Genomic DNA, 20,418 nt, shown 5'->3' on the forward strand with positions numbered 1-20,418 from the left:
TTTATATGTGAAATTTCGTCGATTCCTTAGTCTCCCGTATTATCTTCAAAAAAAGTTGGCAAACCTAGAGGAGAATGAAAACAAACATCCAGGGAAGGGAATGACTATGAGTTATAAATTCAAATTAATCAATTAAAAATAATAGAGTTAAAAAAAAAGGCAAAAAATTTTAACCAACATTGCAACATTGTTGAAAGTGAAAGTCAATAGAAATAATATTTTCAAACCAGATATAAATCGATTTAGATTTTAATTTATATTCAGTCTTATTTAATTAATAAATGTCTTTGTACTTTCAGCATATTTTGCTCATTAAGTAGCTATTATAATTAATTTCAATTGAAATGCTGTATTTACTACTTGAAATTGAATCTAAAATAAAAAGAATTTAAGAATTATGTTATAAATGATAATATTCCCCATCAGGGTTGCCAGATTCTTTCATCAGGAACCCAGAACAATTGATGATAGTGCGTACCTTAACGTGATTACACATTTGAATTAATTCAATTTGCAATACAACTGATTTTATTCATTTTGTATATTTCAACTAATTATATAGGGTCTAAACTTTTAATTTGTCACATTTTAGTTAGATTATGAAATTTCCTTTGAATTACTGATAAAGTCTGGAAAAAAATATATATATATTACAACTTCAACTAAAAAATTCATGTGTTTAAATCTTAACAATAATAAATCAACTTCCAAAGAAAGTAAAGAATAAAGATATTGTTGTTGTTTAGTCAACCGTCCGAAGACAGATTTGACACCAAAAAACCTGACGCATGAGGCAACTGAGCCAGGAGATAATTGGGTAGGATGGCCAGTGCTTTTCCCCCCCCCTCCATTGCATACAGCGCTGACTAGATACATATTACACTAGTCAGACTTCAAAAGATACTGTATACCTAAAACATACTATAGTATTACCATTTTTATTCCAATGCAATCTGGTTGGAGGCACCAGTCGATGTTAACGACGAGGTTGAATATAGGTTGGACAGTGTCTTGAAAAAATGAATAAGGTATTTTTAAAATAATCTTAGAGAAATGAGCAAAAAACTGTACTTTTCCAATTTTTTTTTTTTACATTCCGGGACAAATATAGCTCAATCCAGGACACAAGATACACCATTAAAATCTAGAACAATCCTGGGAAGTCCAGGACATCTGGCAATCCTGTTCCCCATATGAACTGTACAAACATTTTTAGTCCCTAAGACTAATACCAATATAGTTTCCAGGCACGAGGGAAATTAATTTTGACCATAGTTTGTTATATTAACCTACGTGAAGGATTACTTTTCCCATTAATGAATGGAATCTTTCACCCCTGTCTAGCTCTTAAAATCATCACTGATTATAAAACAGAACATGAAAGTAATCAGTTAAAAATAAAGCTACGCAGTTTAATAAAATATGTATGTACATAAGTTGTCCAGTAATACTAGCTCCTGTTTATGTTTGGAACATTGTAGAATTCATATAAACTATGGAGCTGGAAAATCATCGATTAATGCTTATTACCGAAACACTTTTACACTTTTCATATTTTTTAAAGCAATCAGAGTCTGTAAAGAACAATTATTAATTAAATGATTCACTAGAAGGCAGATTTTAGATATATATATTTTTTCCTGTATTCGTTTCTTCCAAGGACATTGTATAGGGCCTATAAAGGTTTCAGGGATATTTAAGTCTAAAATACTTTAAATGGCGTTAGAGAATATTTTGTCTATTTTTTCGAGTTGTATTGATGCATTAATTGAATTGTAGGTATCATCCTCTTCCCAATTCCATCTCTGGTATTAAAAAAAATACGAAACTAGTGTCTTGTTCCTCACGATATTATTTATTTTTATGAGAAGTAACCATCAGCTACTCATTTCACCTCCTATATTCAACTTATTTTTTTTTCTTGGAATCTCTCCAATATTCCAAATTCATTTGTTTCTTTTTTTCCGTTCGAGATGTCAAATTGTAATTCCATGCAACCAATGCCAAAAAAATAAGGCATCTAATACGTCGCTCATTTATCAGTAGCTGTAAAAATTGTCACATTGTGCGATGGATGGAAATTGAAACAAGGAGACAAGCAGAAGTATCGACAGAATTACTAATGGTAGCATTCTGTGAGTATGTACGTATATTTGATTTAAATCACAATAGTCTAAATGAATGCTATTTTTAAAATCATTTTATCACCTTTGTGACACATTATTAGTCCTAATGAATTTTTATAAGACTCAGATTGTATAAAGTAAACGCATAACTGGACAACTAAAATTTAATTTTTATATCACACAAGCCAATGTCTAATAATAATTAATTACATAGAATTATTATGAAATTAATTTATAGATTGTAGTACCGTTATTTAAAATAAATATATTTATTAAAGTAGAACCTAAATAAATAAATAAATAAATAAATAAATAAATAGCTAAGTGTGAATTGGTAAATAATAATAATAAAATGCTTCAATTCAAGACATTAATAAAATATAGCCTAAATGAAGTACAAAATCAACAGGGATGCCTATCAAATATCATTTTAAAAATTGTTAATAATTTAGGCGTGTATAAATCCACATAAAATTAAAATTATGATGGGAAACAGGGGTAAAGTGCCGGTTTAAGAGGGGTAGGATAATAATATAATACAATAATATTATTAGTATCGTACCTATACGGTAAAATAATCACTTGCATAAAATAATATTGAAATTTCTGGAACATACATTGGACACTTGCCTTTAATGACGTTAAATGTTGTAAGAGTAATAATGCGATACCTGGTGGCTAATATCAGATGATTTGAAAACAGGAAACACTGTCTCAAGGCTTCCTTTTCACTCTTGAAATTTGTTAACCTGCTCCTAGATGTTCTAGGCTTGTCAGACGGGATTTGTATCAAGCTCCCTGTAAAATGAAATGATACACGACACAAATTAACGACTAGTAAGAAATTACATATATCACAAATAACTAACGTATTATGCCGGCACTCTTATTCTGATAAAAACATTTAATCTTTGTAATCACAATATTACGAGAAACTAGGACATCTGTCGAGTTACACGAGGATCTGTGTAGTTCATCCACTGTTTTAAATGATAAATATGTTAGCTATCCGATACCTCAGGCTTGCTCATTCTCCCCCCTCTCACTCGTATGAACTCCAAAATGCACGGACTAAGCACCTGTAGGATTTCGTGCCTAAAGGTCAGGGGCAGGACGGTGGAGGAGCGTGTGCACGGCGCATGCGACGAGAGAATTTAATACATACAATAATCTTAAAAAAAAAATTCACAGACGAGAAATTAATTCCGACGAAAATACCCCACGTAATCCTTGTTGGAACTGCGTGCCATTTCACTGCAGGCCATTCGACTGTCTATGTATAACGCACATAGTCGGAAGCACGCAATAATGAACACACAGATGTAAACATTCTCCAGAAACAGCAGAGCATCGATGTCGCGATTCTTTACTTTTTTAACGTAACGACAACCGAAATTCTATTGAAATACATGTCACATAACATTTCCAATAATTAATACAATTCAACAAGTCAATTCGAAAACGTGTTACAAGAAAACGACAAAGAAACGAGATTAATATTGACAAGAATGATGTACTCTCGAGAGTGTGGGTAGATTTGACATTTCAAAACGCAGTAATCACATTTATGTTACATAAATTATGACACACATTTAAGATCGTGCATTAGTTTGGAACCATTGTGCATCCCTGCGGAGTTTGAGCGCGTACTACGGCCGGCAGATCGATGTGGTTCAGTTCCTCTCTATTAAGTCTCTCGCATTGCTTTTCAGGTTCCGTACGATGCTGCCACTACGCCATTCAGCGTCCAAATTTAGAAATGCAGCGCTTCGAGCTTCGAGCGTGGGTCGCTTCCGCCGCCAAGCCACGCGCGTCTCCACAAAACGTGGTTATGACGACGACGACGACGACTATAATGGTGATGATAAAATCACCTATATGTTATTGACCAGCAACAAGTAGTACTTCATCTGCATGCCCATTCGTCGTCGTCATCATCATCATCATCATCATCATCATCATCATCATCATCATCATCATCATCAACAAAAGATTGGATCCTTTGGCTATCTCTGTCTCAACTACAGAGTTGGGATAATGAGCCAAAATGACATTTCAAAAGAAGCGGAACACGCTAATCGTTTAGTCAACAAAAGCCGTATCTACACGGTTCAATTTTCCATATGAGTACGCATGCAATCTGGGAAAAATATTGAAAGAATGCACGTCCAATTAATATGCATGCAGATTTTGTGTCTATGTGGTGCGCCGTGTTGAATGTCATCTTCACTACGTATACTGAATGGAAGTGAAAACCTCGTGTTGTATGTAACAAAAAAGTTCAATACCATATTGGTGGAAAGTTCATAGTTTTCTCAGAAAAAAATGTTTTTTTTTTTTTTTTTTTTTTTTTTTCCCAAATGTTTAACACCCTCTTATTCGGTAACTATTGGGAGTAGGATCGTGATTTTTGTCCATATCGATAGAAAATCTAATAAATTAATTTACGGTTTATTTAATGACGCTCGCAACTGCAGAGGTTATATCAGCGTCGCCGGTGTGCCGGAATTTTGCCCCGCAGGAGTTCTTTTGCATCCCAATAAATCTACTGACATGGGCCTGTCACATTTAAACACTCTTACGGGATCGAACCCGCAACCTCGAACACAGAAGGCCAGCGCTATACCGACTACGCTAACCGAGGCCGACTAGAAAATCTAATAAAGAATCTTTTATCCCTCCCGTGTATTTCAATAGCGTGGACGGTTTTTAAATATCAATACAATACTTAGGCCTACTTGATTCTCGAAATTGTGGTTGAACACTCCATAGGTATTCGTATTTGCGATTATCTTCAATAAAACTAATCGCACTTGCCGCCATTTTCTGCTTGAAAGATCCAGCATTACCAAACAAAACAATTTTCAGTTTATTCACGGCCATGTAGAACAGTCAGCTGCTCGCTACATGCTGCTGTTGAACGAAATAACGCACAAAATACCCACTGGCGATGGATAGCTTTCAATTGTTGCATACTCTCTCATTTTTAGTGGAAAAAGTGATGCACAATGGAATGCGTTTCGTTCACTCTTGCATACATTGCTTGAATACGTAAATTTGAAAGAAAAGTTGAACCGTGTAAATGCACCTTTACGGGAAGGAGATAAACTTTCAATTCCGTGACTGGTATCGAAAGCTTTTTCCATGTGGTCAGCAAGGCACAAGGCCGATGTCCTTACTTAAGGTAATACTGTACATGATAAAAACATAAAAGCTATAATATACTCGTATAAATTGTCCAGTCTTTATGAGAAGAAGAAAAATCTTCATTATCCTACCGAAAACCGAGCCAATATTCACAGAACGTGCTATTATTTTGTAATATGGTAAATATGGCGAAAAACAATACAGGTCAATTGACACATGCCCACACAGTCTCTATTTGACGGAGATAAATCTCCATTACCTTGCCGGATATCGAACCGATATTCGCAGGAAGCGCAAAACTTTTGTCGTGTTGTGAATGTGGCGCAAACTAATTGATTAAGACAACACAGGCCAGACATAAGTCAAGTGACACATAAGTTACTCATCCAGTTTCTATTTTAAGCAAAGAAATCTCCATTTCCCTGCCGGAAAACGAACCAATGTTGTGTCGTGTTGTGAATGTGGCGCAAACTAATTAATTAAGACAACACAGGCCAGACACAAGTCAATTGACACACGTTACCCTTCCAGTCTCTAGTTTACGGACAGAAATCTCCATTACCCTGTCGCAAATTGAACCAATATTCACAGAAAGCGCATGACTGAAGAAACAAATAATAATTAAATAAATTATATAACGATTGGATAAATAAAAAAATAAATATTCACATAACGTCAGTTCGTATAAAAACCTGGGACCTTAACTGCCAAACATTTCAGATTTTCAAGGCAGAAATCAAGTCAATAAGACTGTACAAAATTGTTCAATATCGAATAACGTAATAGAAGTTTGCTCACAAAAAAAAAAAGGCAAGAATGTGATGGGAGAAACAGTAGCATGCTGCTATGCAGTGTTAATATCTTAATGTTTTGAAGGGTTTGGAGCACAAGATCATAAGGTTTAGCCTATATATTTTGATTAAAGTTGACTGGTTTAAATTTGCGGCCCCACTCACACACAATGCGTGATTTACACGATTTATTCTCTACCAAAGTTGAACACATTTTTCACGGCCATCTAGTTGTCATCAGTCTATATATAACCAGCGCACTTACGTAGGGTACCCAACTGTGTCCCAATGATCGATCTGAACAATATACGAGCTGTCGTGATGGCGCAGTGAACGGAAGGAAGTAAGATATCGGAATGCAACAGGCAGACGTCACTGGGACAGATTTAAAGTGCGGTACTCCAGGTGCAAGCATCTACAGTATATAGTTACAAATACATGTGCGCTGTCCATGTATGTATGTATGTATGTATGTATGTATGTATGTATGTGTATGTATGTATGTATGCATGCATGTGTGTATGTATGTATGTATGCATGCATGCATGCATGTATGCACGTATGTATGTATGCATGTAGAGTATGCATGTAGAGTATGCATGTATGTATGTATGTATGCATGTAGAGTATGCATGTATGTATGTATGTATGTATGTATGTATGTATGCATGCATGTAGAGTATGCATGTATGTATGTATGTATGTATGCATGTATGTATGTATGTATGCATGTATGTATGTATGCATGCATGTATGTATGTATGTATGCATGCATGTAGAGTATGCATGTATGCATGCATGTATGTATGCATGTAGAGTATGCATGTAGAGTATGCATGTATGTATGTATGTGTATGTATGTATGTATGTATGTATGTATGTATGTATGTGCAGTATGCATGTATGTATGTATGTATGTATGTATGTATGTATGTATGTATGTATGTATGTATGTATGTATGTATTATCGCCGCGGCCTCATGGTTAACATGTCGGCATCATACAATAACGTGCGGTGTGCTTTTAAAACATAATTTTGCCGACCGATTGTTGCTCTGTAGGTTTCACTCTAAGCGTCACGTTGTCACGTCTACTTCCTCGATAAGAATAAGCACTATAAGCTCATTTCCCTTCCAGAGAAAGCCATGTTAATGGTTTTTATCGCCCTTCATTCGTTTAAACTAAATGTGATAAGCTTTGGACGGAATATTAACTGAAACAAGCTAGGATACTTACCCTGGCGCACGAAGACCTGGTTGACGTCTAGCAGGATGTCACAGCCTTCGACGATCATACGCTCCACGGCCAGGTTCTTCCTCAAGTTCTCCGTTTCGCTGACCTGCACACAGACACCGCGTTATGTTGGCAATACTGTCCCTAGCATTATAAGCATTTCATATAACCAATACCATTACATGGTAAATTGAGTTCTATGTAATACGGGTCCAAACCGTCATGGGCTGTTTTTAGGGAGATTGCATTTTCTGAGTGTCTATAGTTACATTGTTGCGCCTGTAAAGTTTCATTGCGATATTGCGATTTATGAATATGTGATAATCATTTTGAAATCAGTTGTTGTAGGAGAGACAAGCCATTACGAGTATGAACTGCAGTTGTGTTGTTGATTATGTTATTTGAAGATGTCTGAGATAGCTGTTAATGATGGAACTAAGAAACGCAAGGGACAGTCAAGAAGCGATCGTGCTGCGAAGAAGATTAAAAGAAATTCCGGCGAAAGTTATACATCTCAGCGTATTCCGAATCTCACCGGACCGCTGAGCAACGATGACGTCACGCTGCAGGGAAATAGGAACAAAACTGCTGGAAGGATCGATGGCTGTCATGGCGACTGTATAAGTTGTTGTCTATGCTACGCTAGCAAAATTTTGCGAAATTTCCGTACACTCATCTCGTTCAAAGAAAAGAGAGCATAAACAATTTATTTCTTGAACCGGCAGTAATAACTGGTCCGTTGACATGTTCTCTCATAAGCCATTAACATATTGTTTTTACGTTGTGCTCATTACAAACAATACAGCAGAACTAAAGCAGAACACACCGCCATGACACAACAGTGCACGATGTCATTCGTCTGCTATTTCCCGCCCTATACAAGAACCAATCAGATACACTGATGGCGGCTGATGGAGACTGCCACCACATCTGCAAGCTGATGGCACCGGTGCAATACTGGTGGAGCATCAGTGACTCCATCGGTTAAATTCGGAACACCGTGATGCCATCAGATTGCTCAGCGCTGAAATTCGGAATACGCTCTCTGTTACTGGTGAAGCTATTTCTAGCAAACAGTTTCTTCTAGTGTTTTTAGTAGATTATTTTACGATGCTTTATCAACAACTCAGGTTATTTAGCGTCTGAATGAGATGAAGGTGAAATGAGTCCGGGATCCAGCACCGAAAGTTACCCAGCATTTGCTCATATTGGGTTGAAGGAAAACCCCGGAAAAAAACCTCAACCAGGTAACTTGCCCCGACCGGGAATCGAACCCAGGCCACCTGGTTTCGCGGCCAGACGCGCTGATCGTTCTTCTAGTTACACAATGCTGTAAAAATAAATGTTTTGAAAAATGTACAGTAAGAAAACAAGGCGATTTAAACAAGAAATACTTGAAGAAAAATGACTGACATGAATATTTTTTTATTGGGTTATTTTACGACGCTGTATCAACATCTAAGGTTATTTAGCGTCTGAATGAGATGAAGGTGATAATGCCGGTGAAATGAGTCCGGGGTCCAGCACCGAAAGTTACCCAGCATTTGCTCATATTGGGTTGAGGGAAAACCCCGGAAAAAACCTCAAACTAGGTAACTTGCCCCAACCAGGAATCAAACCCGGGCCACCTGGTTTCGCAGCCAGACGCGCTGACCGTTACTCCACAGATGTGGGCGACATGAATATTGACACTAAGTTATTGGGAAGCCAGCTTGTGCAACTGAACCCAGGAAAAGATGATGATGTGCGCAGTTTATTTAAATTCCTGGAACCAAATGATGTTGCTTGGTACGAAGAAGTTTTCCTGCAAAATGCACAAGAAGCTAGTGATGATGAATTAAATCTGAATGATTAACTTCACTTAGTGTTACGGAAGAATCCTTTATGTTTCAGATTTCATACAAAGTGATTTATGTTTACATTTTGTTAAAATCTGTTTAAGATAATTTTTATGTTCTGTTTACTCCTAAGTTGTTTTTCTGTATTACCACACTGTATAACATAACAATGTAACACTTCTATCTAAAAAAGGATCATGAACAGCTGTTCTCCCTAAAAAGGGCCCATATAAGGAACATTTTGAACACCAATATCTATATGAAAACTGAAGAAAAACTTAGTTTCTGCTTAGCACTTGATAGAAAAAAAAACATGGAAGTGTATTTTTTCTATCATGTTGCAAAGTAAAAAAGCAATAAATAAAATGTTATGCATAGTTGAATTTTTTATTCCTATTTTTCTCAAAACATGGTTTCCTGTCATACGCCCCTATTATATAGAACTCCTCAATTATGTCACGAGACAAGATGGTACAGGAATCTAGTCTTATAACATTATCCTTTTTGTCTATCCATGGACGTTTTTATACAGCATTCGAGGTTTACAAGAAGTATTTAGGAAGCACTTCAACCTGACACTAGTCGGAGGGTGGAAGTTTCGTGTGAATGAAGATCTGCATTGACCTGACCCGTTTGCTTGTGAACTCGACTCGAGATCGAGATTGTTTTCTAAAATATTACCCGAGAACGCTCGAAACTTCAAAACGTTCAGAAAGCCAAGTAAAGGCAAAAATTAATAGATTAATATTTACTAATAAACTTTTGAGTATTTCACAGTTTCCTGAAACTTAAAACTACATAAAGGTCCATCATCAAGGCGAATGCATAAGACGAGAGGGGACGTCTATTCTATTGGAGTCGTAACTTATCTGGTTACTCCAGGCAACTGAGCTCGGTAACCATAACCTTAAAATGCGAAACAAGTAGACTATATCAACAATAGTAATATGCGTTACAAGAGCGGTATGTTGATGTTTTCATGTTCGAGGAAAAGATTGAAAAAGCGAAACGTAGTTGAGCTTTTTTAATTTCCGAGAACATGAAAACAAACATACCGCTCGTGTATCGTACATTATTTTGTGCGAAGATCGTTTATTACATACCTGAAAGAGGAATTTCTAATTAGTTGCAAAGAAATCTCCATCTTGGTTTCTGTTCAATGACGGCAACTTAAAAAAAAAATATATATCTATCTTCAAATTGTTGCTATAAAATGTTTTCTGTGTTTACTCTATTTCAGCAGGCCGTGATATACGTCCGTCTTTTTTTTTTCCCCCAGTCTATAAATGCGAACTTAAAACAAACCGTAAGGTTATGTAATGATTTATTTTTCATTTTAATATTTTAACAATATTATTTATATAACATATTGCAGTAATAACATCGGCATCTGGAATCTTGTTGATTTTTTCACGGCTTCCTTAATGTTACTTGCATTACAAATGCAGTAACTTTTGTGGTGTTGTAGAGTTTACTTAATTTTTGCAAATATTTAAAAACAATAATTAACAGTGCAATTTAGGTGAAATTGCAGTGGTAAGTTTCCAATTTATAATTATTATTACTATGTTAAACGTCTCTAAAAATAATATGTTAAAAGCCTAAAGCAGTAAAATGAATATGGCGCTTAAGCGGTAAGAAGAGGGAAATTGTTATGTGTGTTACGTTGGGAATACTGAATGTGGTATTTCACACTTACCGCATATTGGTTTTGTACGGAAAGCAAGCAAATACGCACGATCTCGCACAAAATAATAAGTCAATCAACTTGTGTAATGTAAAAATGAGTACTCGCTGACCATTGTTAACCCATGTTGTCACTCATTGTATACTAATCAATTTATGATTTAATGTGATGTATTGTTGCTTTGAATGCGTAGTTAAATTGAAAATAAAATATGTGCCTTGTATATTTGCTACGTAGAGATGTAGTCTACATAGGCGGAGAGAACAGTTTCCTTGGGGGGGGGGGGGCAAAGCAAAACCATAGAATCCCGATATAACAAGGTTATGGGGACATAATTTACCTCCTTCCCCCGTTATAGCTTGACCGTGGTACAGTATATCGGAAAATGATACTTTAATAAAGATATTTTAGGGGAACATATTTCTTACAGTGTTACATCCATATCTGCGATGTTTCGAACTGACTTGTATATCGCTTGAACTGTAGGTCTACCGGTACTATAGTCCCGTCGCTCCAATTTCCTGCAGCCAATCGCGTTGCAGGTCGGCTACATTTAAACGTGTGCGTCTTGTGATTCGCTGAGGAAGACGTTATTCATTTCTTAAAACTCGATAAATACTTAATATAATCGCCCGCCATTTTGGCTCTTTCGTTGGCGTTCGCAGAAAGCACACGAGGACGTTATTTGCCGCTCAATTATTTGCTCAATTACAGTGCGTTTGATTTATTATTATAGGAGCTACGACATGATAATGTTTAACGGTGTGGCAAATAGATTCCTCGTATGGTAGCTCGGCAACGAAAGAACAAAAATGGCGAACGATACTAACTACCTAGACTTTATAGAGCCTTCACTTCCTAAGACGTAAGCAAAGAGGAGGAGTCACGCCGGGAATAACAGCGTCGCGACTATACAAATTATAATAGAGCATAACCTAAAACAATCTCCCTATTTTTCTCTCTCACACACAAACACATGTATGCATAAATAACACTACGTAACAATGCTATGAGAAACTTTATCTCAAGCTTATCTTCCTGAAGATATCATATGGAATGTAAATTCAAATTATTTTACTTAATCTATGGTCTTTAAGTTTACACATTGTACCAGGATCACTTTTCCTTTTTCTGCATTGTTCTGCAGTATGTTATTCATATTTCTCCAAGTGGTGGCCTGAACACCCGCAGACTTCTAACACAGGAGTATAGGGTGTTACAAAAGAAACATTACAGTGCTTCCATTCCACAAAAGAGGTATAACAATCCTTATACATTTAGAAATTTAAAATAAATGATCTGAAGACATTAATTCGTCAATCTAAGTAAAGAAACTTAATCATAAACAGCAGCAAGAAAAATCTTTTGAATTCAATATTTTCTAATGTTAAAAAAAAAAGAGTTGAGACAATTCTGGGGGGCACTGCCCCTCCATGTCCCCCCATAACTCTGCCTATGGGTATAGATCAGTGATGTTAAAGCAAGCGCATTTTTCTGACCTTGACGTCGTGCGCGGGCAGCAAGCGCTAAGTATGGAAAGAGGAAGGGTTGTGTATATGAATAAGCAGCCTGTTGGATTAAGAAAAACAGTAGTGCACAAACTTCAAACAGAACGTGAAATTTTATGTCATTTTTATATGGCTTCTTTCTGTTTAATATTATCTATATTGTCTGCAAAACAAAAGTACTAAAACTGATTTCTTAATATTGCACTTGTGTTTTAAATCTTAATAACATAATAGAGAGTTAAGAAGGAATATTCACTTAAATTCCATAGTAGTATAATATTATACTGTATTAAGTGGATGAAACACATCATTCATAAAGAAAGTGATATTCCAAAGAAAGAGATTGAGTATGACATGATAAGTTGGAATTTATATTGATGGTGTCTTTAGCCCTACAAACGTAATCAATAAACTAATCAAAACAATATTACAGTACAAAGCAAAGTTACCTAGGTACTGTATCTGTTTTAAGTGTAACTAATATTACATAACAAAACTCTTATCGCATTATGCTTTTAAGGTGACATTTGTGAGCAACTTCCTATCATCAGAATATTAAATTATTTTCTCTAAATCTGCTGAAGCTATAGAGCTGACATTTTTACAACACATGGGCACGTATCTTTTGCTTATGATGTAACAGTAGTTGCTTTGTTAATTCATTTCCTTACAAACAATTTCCATGCTAATATTTTCAAAATTTTCAATACACTACCTTCAGTAATACGTATATACGGTATATTAGATTTACGAAAACATTCTGTAAGGCTACTAAATAAATAGGCCTATACCTGAAAATTTCACTTTTTCATACGAAAAGTTGAGAAAATATTTCTTTTGAATAAAAAAATCAAACTTGTGAAAAATGAGCATTAAAATTAAAACTTACATTCTTATAATGCACTCATACTTCTCAGGCAAATCTAAAAATTAACGTGGATACAGTTTTAATAAGTTCTCTTTATCTATTGAATCAGTGGTGGCCATCCCTGAACATAGCTCGACCAAGCGGCATATACTACCTCTTTCGTCTGTCTCTTTCCTTTCCGCTGTAAAGCGCCCAGGCCCTCCTGGGCTCTAAAGCGCGCGCTTGCTCCTGTGGGCATCAATTATTGACATGCCTTGTATAGATCAAAGATTTCTCATTTCTCTTTTGTAGTGACAAATTATTATCAATGTGTTTCTTATTTGAAAAATACGGTAACGCGGCCTGAGAAAATGCCGGTAAAGATATTTGGTTCTTGTTCTTATTTCCCGAACTCGACCCATGCTCGAGAAATCCTTAAAGATTACAACTCGAGCCCGGCACACTGGGCAGGCCGCGCTTAGCCCGTGTCCGTACAGAACTCTAATATGAAATCACACGACAACGGGTTTCCACCTAAAAAACAGATCATTCACACTGTTGGTAGGATTAGAAGTTATTAAAGCAGTTTCGGGGTGGATAGGAACTCGGTTTTCCACATTCGAAACCCGAATTTAAGTCCTGGCCAGGCGAAAAATTAGTTGTGGATGTAGAAGTGTTTTTGGGACTCAGTTCCACATTGTATAAATTTAAATCATAATCTCATGAAGAACAACTTTATACAGGGACATCATTTTATTTTTACTTCAATTTTTATTGTACCTGAGTTTTTGAATGTACTTCACTCCCACCCCTTCCATTAATGAAGTTCAACCGTCCTCCACACAGATCCAAGACCGCATAAACAGTCATAGTAGCCTTACGGTCATAGCACAGTCTAGTATATACAGTCACGAAGCTCAATACGTAGTAAATATGCAAACATTAGGTAGTTGTTCACCACTAGGATCGCTAATATCGCCTCATTACAGACAATGCGAAATAGTACCGGCACAGTCTATTGTTTCTAGCATCCTCAAAACTCTAGCTTCGTGACTGTATATAGTAGACTATGGTCATAGTGAACAGTACGTTCCAAAAATATGTTCGCGTTTTCCAGTGACGAAAGAGCTTTCAATATTGCATCATTTTCCATTTGCCTACGTCGCATCCCGGTTTCCCCCACCTGCTTCTTTTCGCCTCTCTGTAAATGCTAGTGGCTGGGCTGTCTTAGCTCTTTTCTGAGAACATTAATTTCTGTTAGGAATTGGACGTATACGTAATATCATACACATACAATTGTTTAAAATAACTTAAAAAAAGGGCCTCGTTAAGTAATTAACTGTCACGTGATTTCCTCCCTTTCTACGACGCTGCGACGTAACCACTTGGACGGACAGTAGATAGTATGTCTGAGTAATTTTATGTTTTCGGATCGGGCAGAAGTGAAGATTGAATTTACAGTACGTAAGGTCTCTTTTTTAGAGTAGGTACAGAATTATTTCAACATGAGTTACTGATACGAAGTACGAACCTGATAATTGGAATTACGTACAATAGTCTATAGTGCGATAATATGCACATTAGAACTGAAGCCTGTATCGAAATGAACGGCCACCATTTAAAAAAATGTGTTTAAATATCCATATTATGATTATTTTTCAATTTAACTTCATTCTCTATAATGTACGCTAATGTGCTCTAGACAGTATAATATACACTGCATAATGAATACGTCCGCATGGACAGCTCAGTTCACGAGTAAAAACACTTATTGTTAATACAGTACTGTATTTTGATTAAACAAAAACATAATGAAAATTATCAAACTAAAAATCGCGATATTTCCTAGTTTACGTAAATGGATGAATTACTTTTCTTCCCTCCTATACCTAGTAAAGTGATTTGTTTGTATATTACGCCAGTATCATCGAACTCCAGTCGTGGAAGGGGGTAGCAAACGGTGTTTCCGGTTCTTAATATTAGAAATGTCAGTAAAAATAAAACGATGTCCCTGTATTTACACAGTGACGGAGAGGATATGTTTTTGGAAGCACTGAGTTTGATGATAACTTACTGTTCTGAGTATCAGAAGGAGCTGGCGACTTAAAACGATGTATAGAAAATCAATACATCGGCATCGAAATTTACGGTCTGTCGTCTTCTAGTTAGTGTAATGTTATCTTTCTCTTGTTTACGTCAGGGAGAAATGCTAGCTCAGAAAAAAGTGACGAAGATACCTCAAGTTCGAGACCAGTTTGATTCGTCCTTTTGCTTCCCATTACAACAAGTATGAAAAAAAAGTAAGCTTATTGCGACGCCGTAAAGATATTTATTTTGAAATTTCGCAGAAATACATGTTTTCAATGTCATTTGGGCGTGTCGTCTATCTATCTGCATAGAGATTTGTCAGATATTTGAACTACTTTGTAGATATTCAGTACCTACGAGTCAATTTATTTTGAATAATGCACATGAAATATAATGATTTTTAGTAACAAATTAATAGGTCTTGATTTGAAAACAAGAACACAAAATGGCCACAAACTTCAAATGTATTCTAACGGTTTTTAAACCGTTTCTTTCAGGTATGGAGTGAAGTGCTCAGTTTGTTTCCAGACTCGTGTGGTTTGGAGAAATTATCAGACCTATATTATTCAGATTTATTTATACTTTTCTTTGACAATATTCCAAGTCCTAGTAGCTTCAGGATAAGCGCGATAACCGCTGCTTTTAGTGAAGTGTTTTTACTGTAGTAGAATTAGGATCCATTTCAAAACCCGTTTGTTACGCAACTAAAGCAAAGTCTATATTATACTTTACCATTAATGTCACATTTCAATACCGATTTTTGTACATAGCCCTTACTTACTTACAAATGGCTTTTAAGGAACCCGAAGGTTCATTGCCGCCCTCACATAAGCCCGCCATCGGTCCCTATCCTGTCTCTATCATCATATCCCACCTCCCTCAAATCCATTTTAATATTATCCTCCCATCTACGTCTCGGCCTCCCCAAAGGTCTTTTTCCCTCCGGTCTCCCAACTAACACTCTATATGCATTTCTGGATTCGCCCATACGTGCTACATGCCCTGCCCATCGCAAACGTCTGGATTTAATGTTCCTAATTATGTCAGGTGAAGAATACAATGCGTGCAGTTCTGCGTTGTGTAACTTTCTCCATTCTCCTGTAACTTCATCCCTCTTAGCCCCAAATATTTTCCTAAGCACCTTATTCTCAAACACCCTTAACCTATGTTCCTCTTTCAGAGTGGGAGTCCAAGTTTCACAACCATACAGAACAACCGGTAATATAACTGTTTTATAAATTCTAACTTTCAGATTTTTTGACAGCAGACTAGATGATAAAAGCTTCTGAACCGAATAATAGCAGGCATTTCCCATATTTATTCTGCGTTTAATTTCCTCCCGAGTATCGTTTATATTTGTTACGGTTGGTCCAAGATATTTGAATTTTTCCACCTCTTCGAAAGATAAATCTCCAATAATTTTTATATTTCCATTTCGTACAATATTCTGGACACGAGACATAATCATATACTTTGTCTTTTCGGGATTTTTCCAAACTTGGACTTTCCTAATGGTATATTCTAGAGCGAAGTTAAAAAGTAAAGGTGGTAGTGCATCTCCTTGCTTTAGCCCGCAGTGAATTGGAAACGCATCAGATAGAAAGTGGCCTATACGGACTCTGCTGTAAGAGTCACTGAGACACATTTTAATTAATCGAAATAGTTGCTTGGGAATACCAAATTCAATAAGAATATCATATAAAACTTCTCTCTTAACCAACTCATATACCTTTTTAGAATTATGAATAATTGATACACAGTACTCTTATACTCCCATTTTTTCTCCATCTGTCGAATACAAAAAATCTGATCAATAGTCGATCTATTACACCTAAAACCGCACTGATGATCCCCAGTAATACAAAATTGTTACAATGGAGCCTAAGATGTTCCTGACACAAAAATATAACAGGGATTTCTTTAGAAAAAAATGTTGAAATAGTACATTATGCAACGAGCCTATAATGGTAGTAATTAAGACGCAAGTATGTTTGTTTATGAAACGACCGCAAGCGAGTTTCATAATTTTCATACGAGCGTCTTAATTACCATTATAGGCAAGTTTCATACGACTTTTTATGCTCGACCATATTTCTAAGTTGAAATTATTCAAAATTAGGTCATGTTATGGTTATGTGTGAACTGACCTGAATTGTGAGATGTGCGCAGACGCGAAAGTATCGATTTTTTCCGAGGCCGAATGTCATTGACCTTGATAGAGAATAAGATGAAGATTAGTCTGATATAACCAGGAAATTGATTTAGAATTGAAAATCGAGATGACAAATTGAATTTATTTGAATATTATTTACAATTAACGCTAATTATTATAGTAACAGAACATAACCTTCTGCGACAGTATTGGATTTCCAGCCTCCGTGACTTTTCGCTAATTGTCTTTCGATTGCATATCCGAGAATAATCGATACTTGCGGTTTATAACGGTACAAAGGTGACTTGTCATTGGCTGAACACCTGAACTTTAATGAATAGGTGTACTTTAATGAGGTGCATTAAAGGGCTACTACCAGGTGTATAATTACTACATTTCGGCATGGTCGAGCATAAAAGTTCTTATAAAGAAGTTACATTCCGTAGAGATCACCAGTTTCGCTCATGTAAGATATCTTAGTATAAGCGTAAAAAAGAATGAGCATACGACAGGAAACCAGGTTAAAGAATTCGGTAATGTTTAAGTTAGTATCTTTGAGACAGAATAATGTAAAGGAATAGCCTGTGTAACGCATTTGTGATGTTCGAGTATGCTTTGCTCCCTTCATGTCATTTTAAATCCACATTACCACAGATGAATGTACTTGATAAATGAAATGTTGAAGTTTAATAAACAGAAGAATGATGTGAATGAATTGTGTTACGATTTTTCCCAGAGGATATTAATAAGTTGTTTCTGTAGCGTAAATTAATGGAGCGAAGTGCATATTAGTACTGTAGAGAGAGAGACAGAGAGTGAGAATGTGGGAGGCAACAGGGCAAAGGGAATGGAGCAGATATGCGCAAGAACGGAATATGTGCAACTATATTTGAATTTTTATATCTTGCAGATAACAAATAAGCGAATGGAACTACTAAATCACGCTTCTTGTCGAACAAAAATTAGCTAAGTGTTAATTCTGACTATTGCCAGGCCACGGAACAATTTTTCTCTTGAAATTATTGAAGTCTGCTTCACAGGGAGCTGTACCTGAAAACTAGATTCGCATAATATACAGGGGTGTCATTTTATTTTTACTTCAATTTTTATTGTACCTGAGTTTTGAATGTACTTCACTCCTACCCTCTCTACTAGTAATCTTCCAACCGTCTTCCACACAGAACCAAGGCCGCGTGTGCAGTCAAAGTCGCCTTACGGTCATAGTAAACAGTACAGAGTTAGTGAGTATAGTACGTTCCAGAAATATGTTCCCGTTTTACAATGAAGAAAGAGTTTTCAATATTGAATCATATTTTCGCACAGGTACTGTCGTCTGTTTGCCTACGTCGCATCCCTGTTTCCCCCACCCGCTTCTGCTCACCCCTCTGTAAAGGCTAGTGACTGGGTTGTCTCTCAGCTCTTTTCTGAAAACATTAATTTCTGTTAGAAATTGGACGTCTACTTAATATTATACAACTGTTTAAAATAACTTAAATAAAAGGGCCTCGTTAAGTAATTAACTGCCACGTGATTTCCTCCCTTTCTACGATCCTACGACATAACCATTTGGACGGACAGTAGATAGTATGTCTGAGTAATTTTATCTTTTCGGATCGAGCAGAAGTGAAGATTGAATTTACAGTACGTATGGTACTCTTTTATAGAGTAGGTACAGAATGATTTCAACATGAGTTACTAGTACGAAGGACGAAACTGGTAATTGGGATTAGGTACAATAGTCTATAGTGCGATAATATGTACAAAAGAACTGAAGCCTGTATCGAAATGAACGGCCACCATTTTCAAAAATGTGTTTAAATATCCATATTATGATTATTATTTTCAATTTAACTTCATTCTCCATATTGTACGCTAATGTGCTGTAGACAGTATAATATACACTGCATAATGAATACGTCCGAATGGATAGCTCAGTTCGTGAGTAAAAACCGTTCCTTACGGGATTACACAAGCTGGCGCATAGCACGATCGAGATTAGGTCTCTGTGAGTCATGACAATTTCTGCCGCTAGGTTCGCCTCTCTGCCCTATGAAATGATGAATAGTACGATTACAAAGCATTGTGCATCGTGAAAATAGTTCGATTAATTGTGCATTACTGATTGAGTACGAATATTATAAATATGCCAAGCATATTACAGTGTTATTTGAAGTTTGTTCAGCTAAGTTATATTTGAAAATTGTCTGTGTTTTGCTATGTGAAGAACTCTGTACCAACAGGTCGTATATTTATAGGTTAAGGTAAATGTCAAAGTTCTCTCATATAACAAGCAATGCTATGTTAAAAGTGGCGAATTGCATTTTCCGACTCTCGAATGATGTGACCCGAAATGTAAAATAATTTCATGCATTGTTTCACTTACCAAGCATTACTGATATAGGCCTAATGAAAATGTGAACGACGTGATGTAAACATTGAAGATAATGTTGTTACTGTTTTCCCTTTCTCTTTAGAAAATATCGACAAAAGTAATGAATTATCTTCATGCTGTACTTATTAGGTAATTAATGTGTATTTGTCTGTATTTTAGACCTGTGTATTGTTACGTAATTATCAGTGAATTAGGTTAGAGAACTTAACAAGGTTAGTATGAGATTAGGTATGCACATCAAACTGTAACTAATAATGGCTGCTACCGAAATAGGCTGAGGTGGTTATCGTGTGAAACAAATTATATCTGGAATATCTAGTTTTATTATATACGGATACGTAAAGTTTTTTTTTTGTTGTTTTAGCATATGTTTGTAATTTTGTGAGGTTATGTCTAGCCTAATTTCTTTTTATTCTTGTATCATTACCAATACATTAATTTATTTTATAATATTCATTTCAGGTGTTACATCTATGGTGGCAACTCTACTTAGGCCTATGTTAGGATATGAAGTAACAGTATATATTCAACTTCATCATTTGCTAAAAATTAAAGAAAACTGTATGTGTTCGACTCATTCCATCGTCATTTCTTCTTATGTATGTGAAC

At 36.0% G+C, this 20,418-nt stretch overlaps 1 protein-coding gene across 1 annotated transcript in view; it reads right to left on the bottom strand.

Moving 5' to 3' along the window:
* The window catches only part of LOC138708681 (ras-specific guanine nucleotide-releasing factor 2-like), an 868,468-nt gene that overhangs the window by 92,038 nt on the left and 756,012 nt on the right, over nucleotides 1–20,418 (bottom strand). Inside the window, exons 9-10 of the mRNA XM_069838768.1 lie at nucleotides 7,301–7,403; nucleotides 2,798–2,924 (exon numbers count right to left, since the gene is read on the bottom strand). Of these exons, the coding sequence (XP_069694869.1) occupies nucleotides 2,798–2,924; nucleotides 7,301–7,403 (230 nt within the window). The remainder of the gene's footprint in view (nucleotides 1–2,797; nucleotides 2,925–7,300; nucleotides 7,404–20,418) is intronic.

The sequence above is a fragment of the Periplaneta americana genome, chromosome 11 (genome assembly GCF_040183065.1).
Source record: "Periplaneta americana isolate PAMFEO1 chromosome 11, P.americana_PAMFEO1_priV1, whole genome shotgun sequence".
In the NCBI taxonomy this organism is placed as follows: domain Eukaryota; kingdom Metazoa; phylum Arthropoda; class Insecta; order Blattodea; family Blattidae; genus Periplaneta; species Periplaneta americana.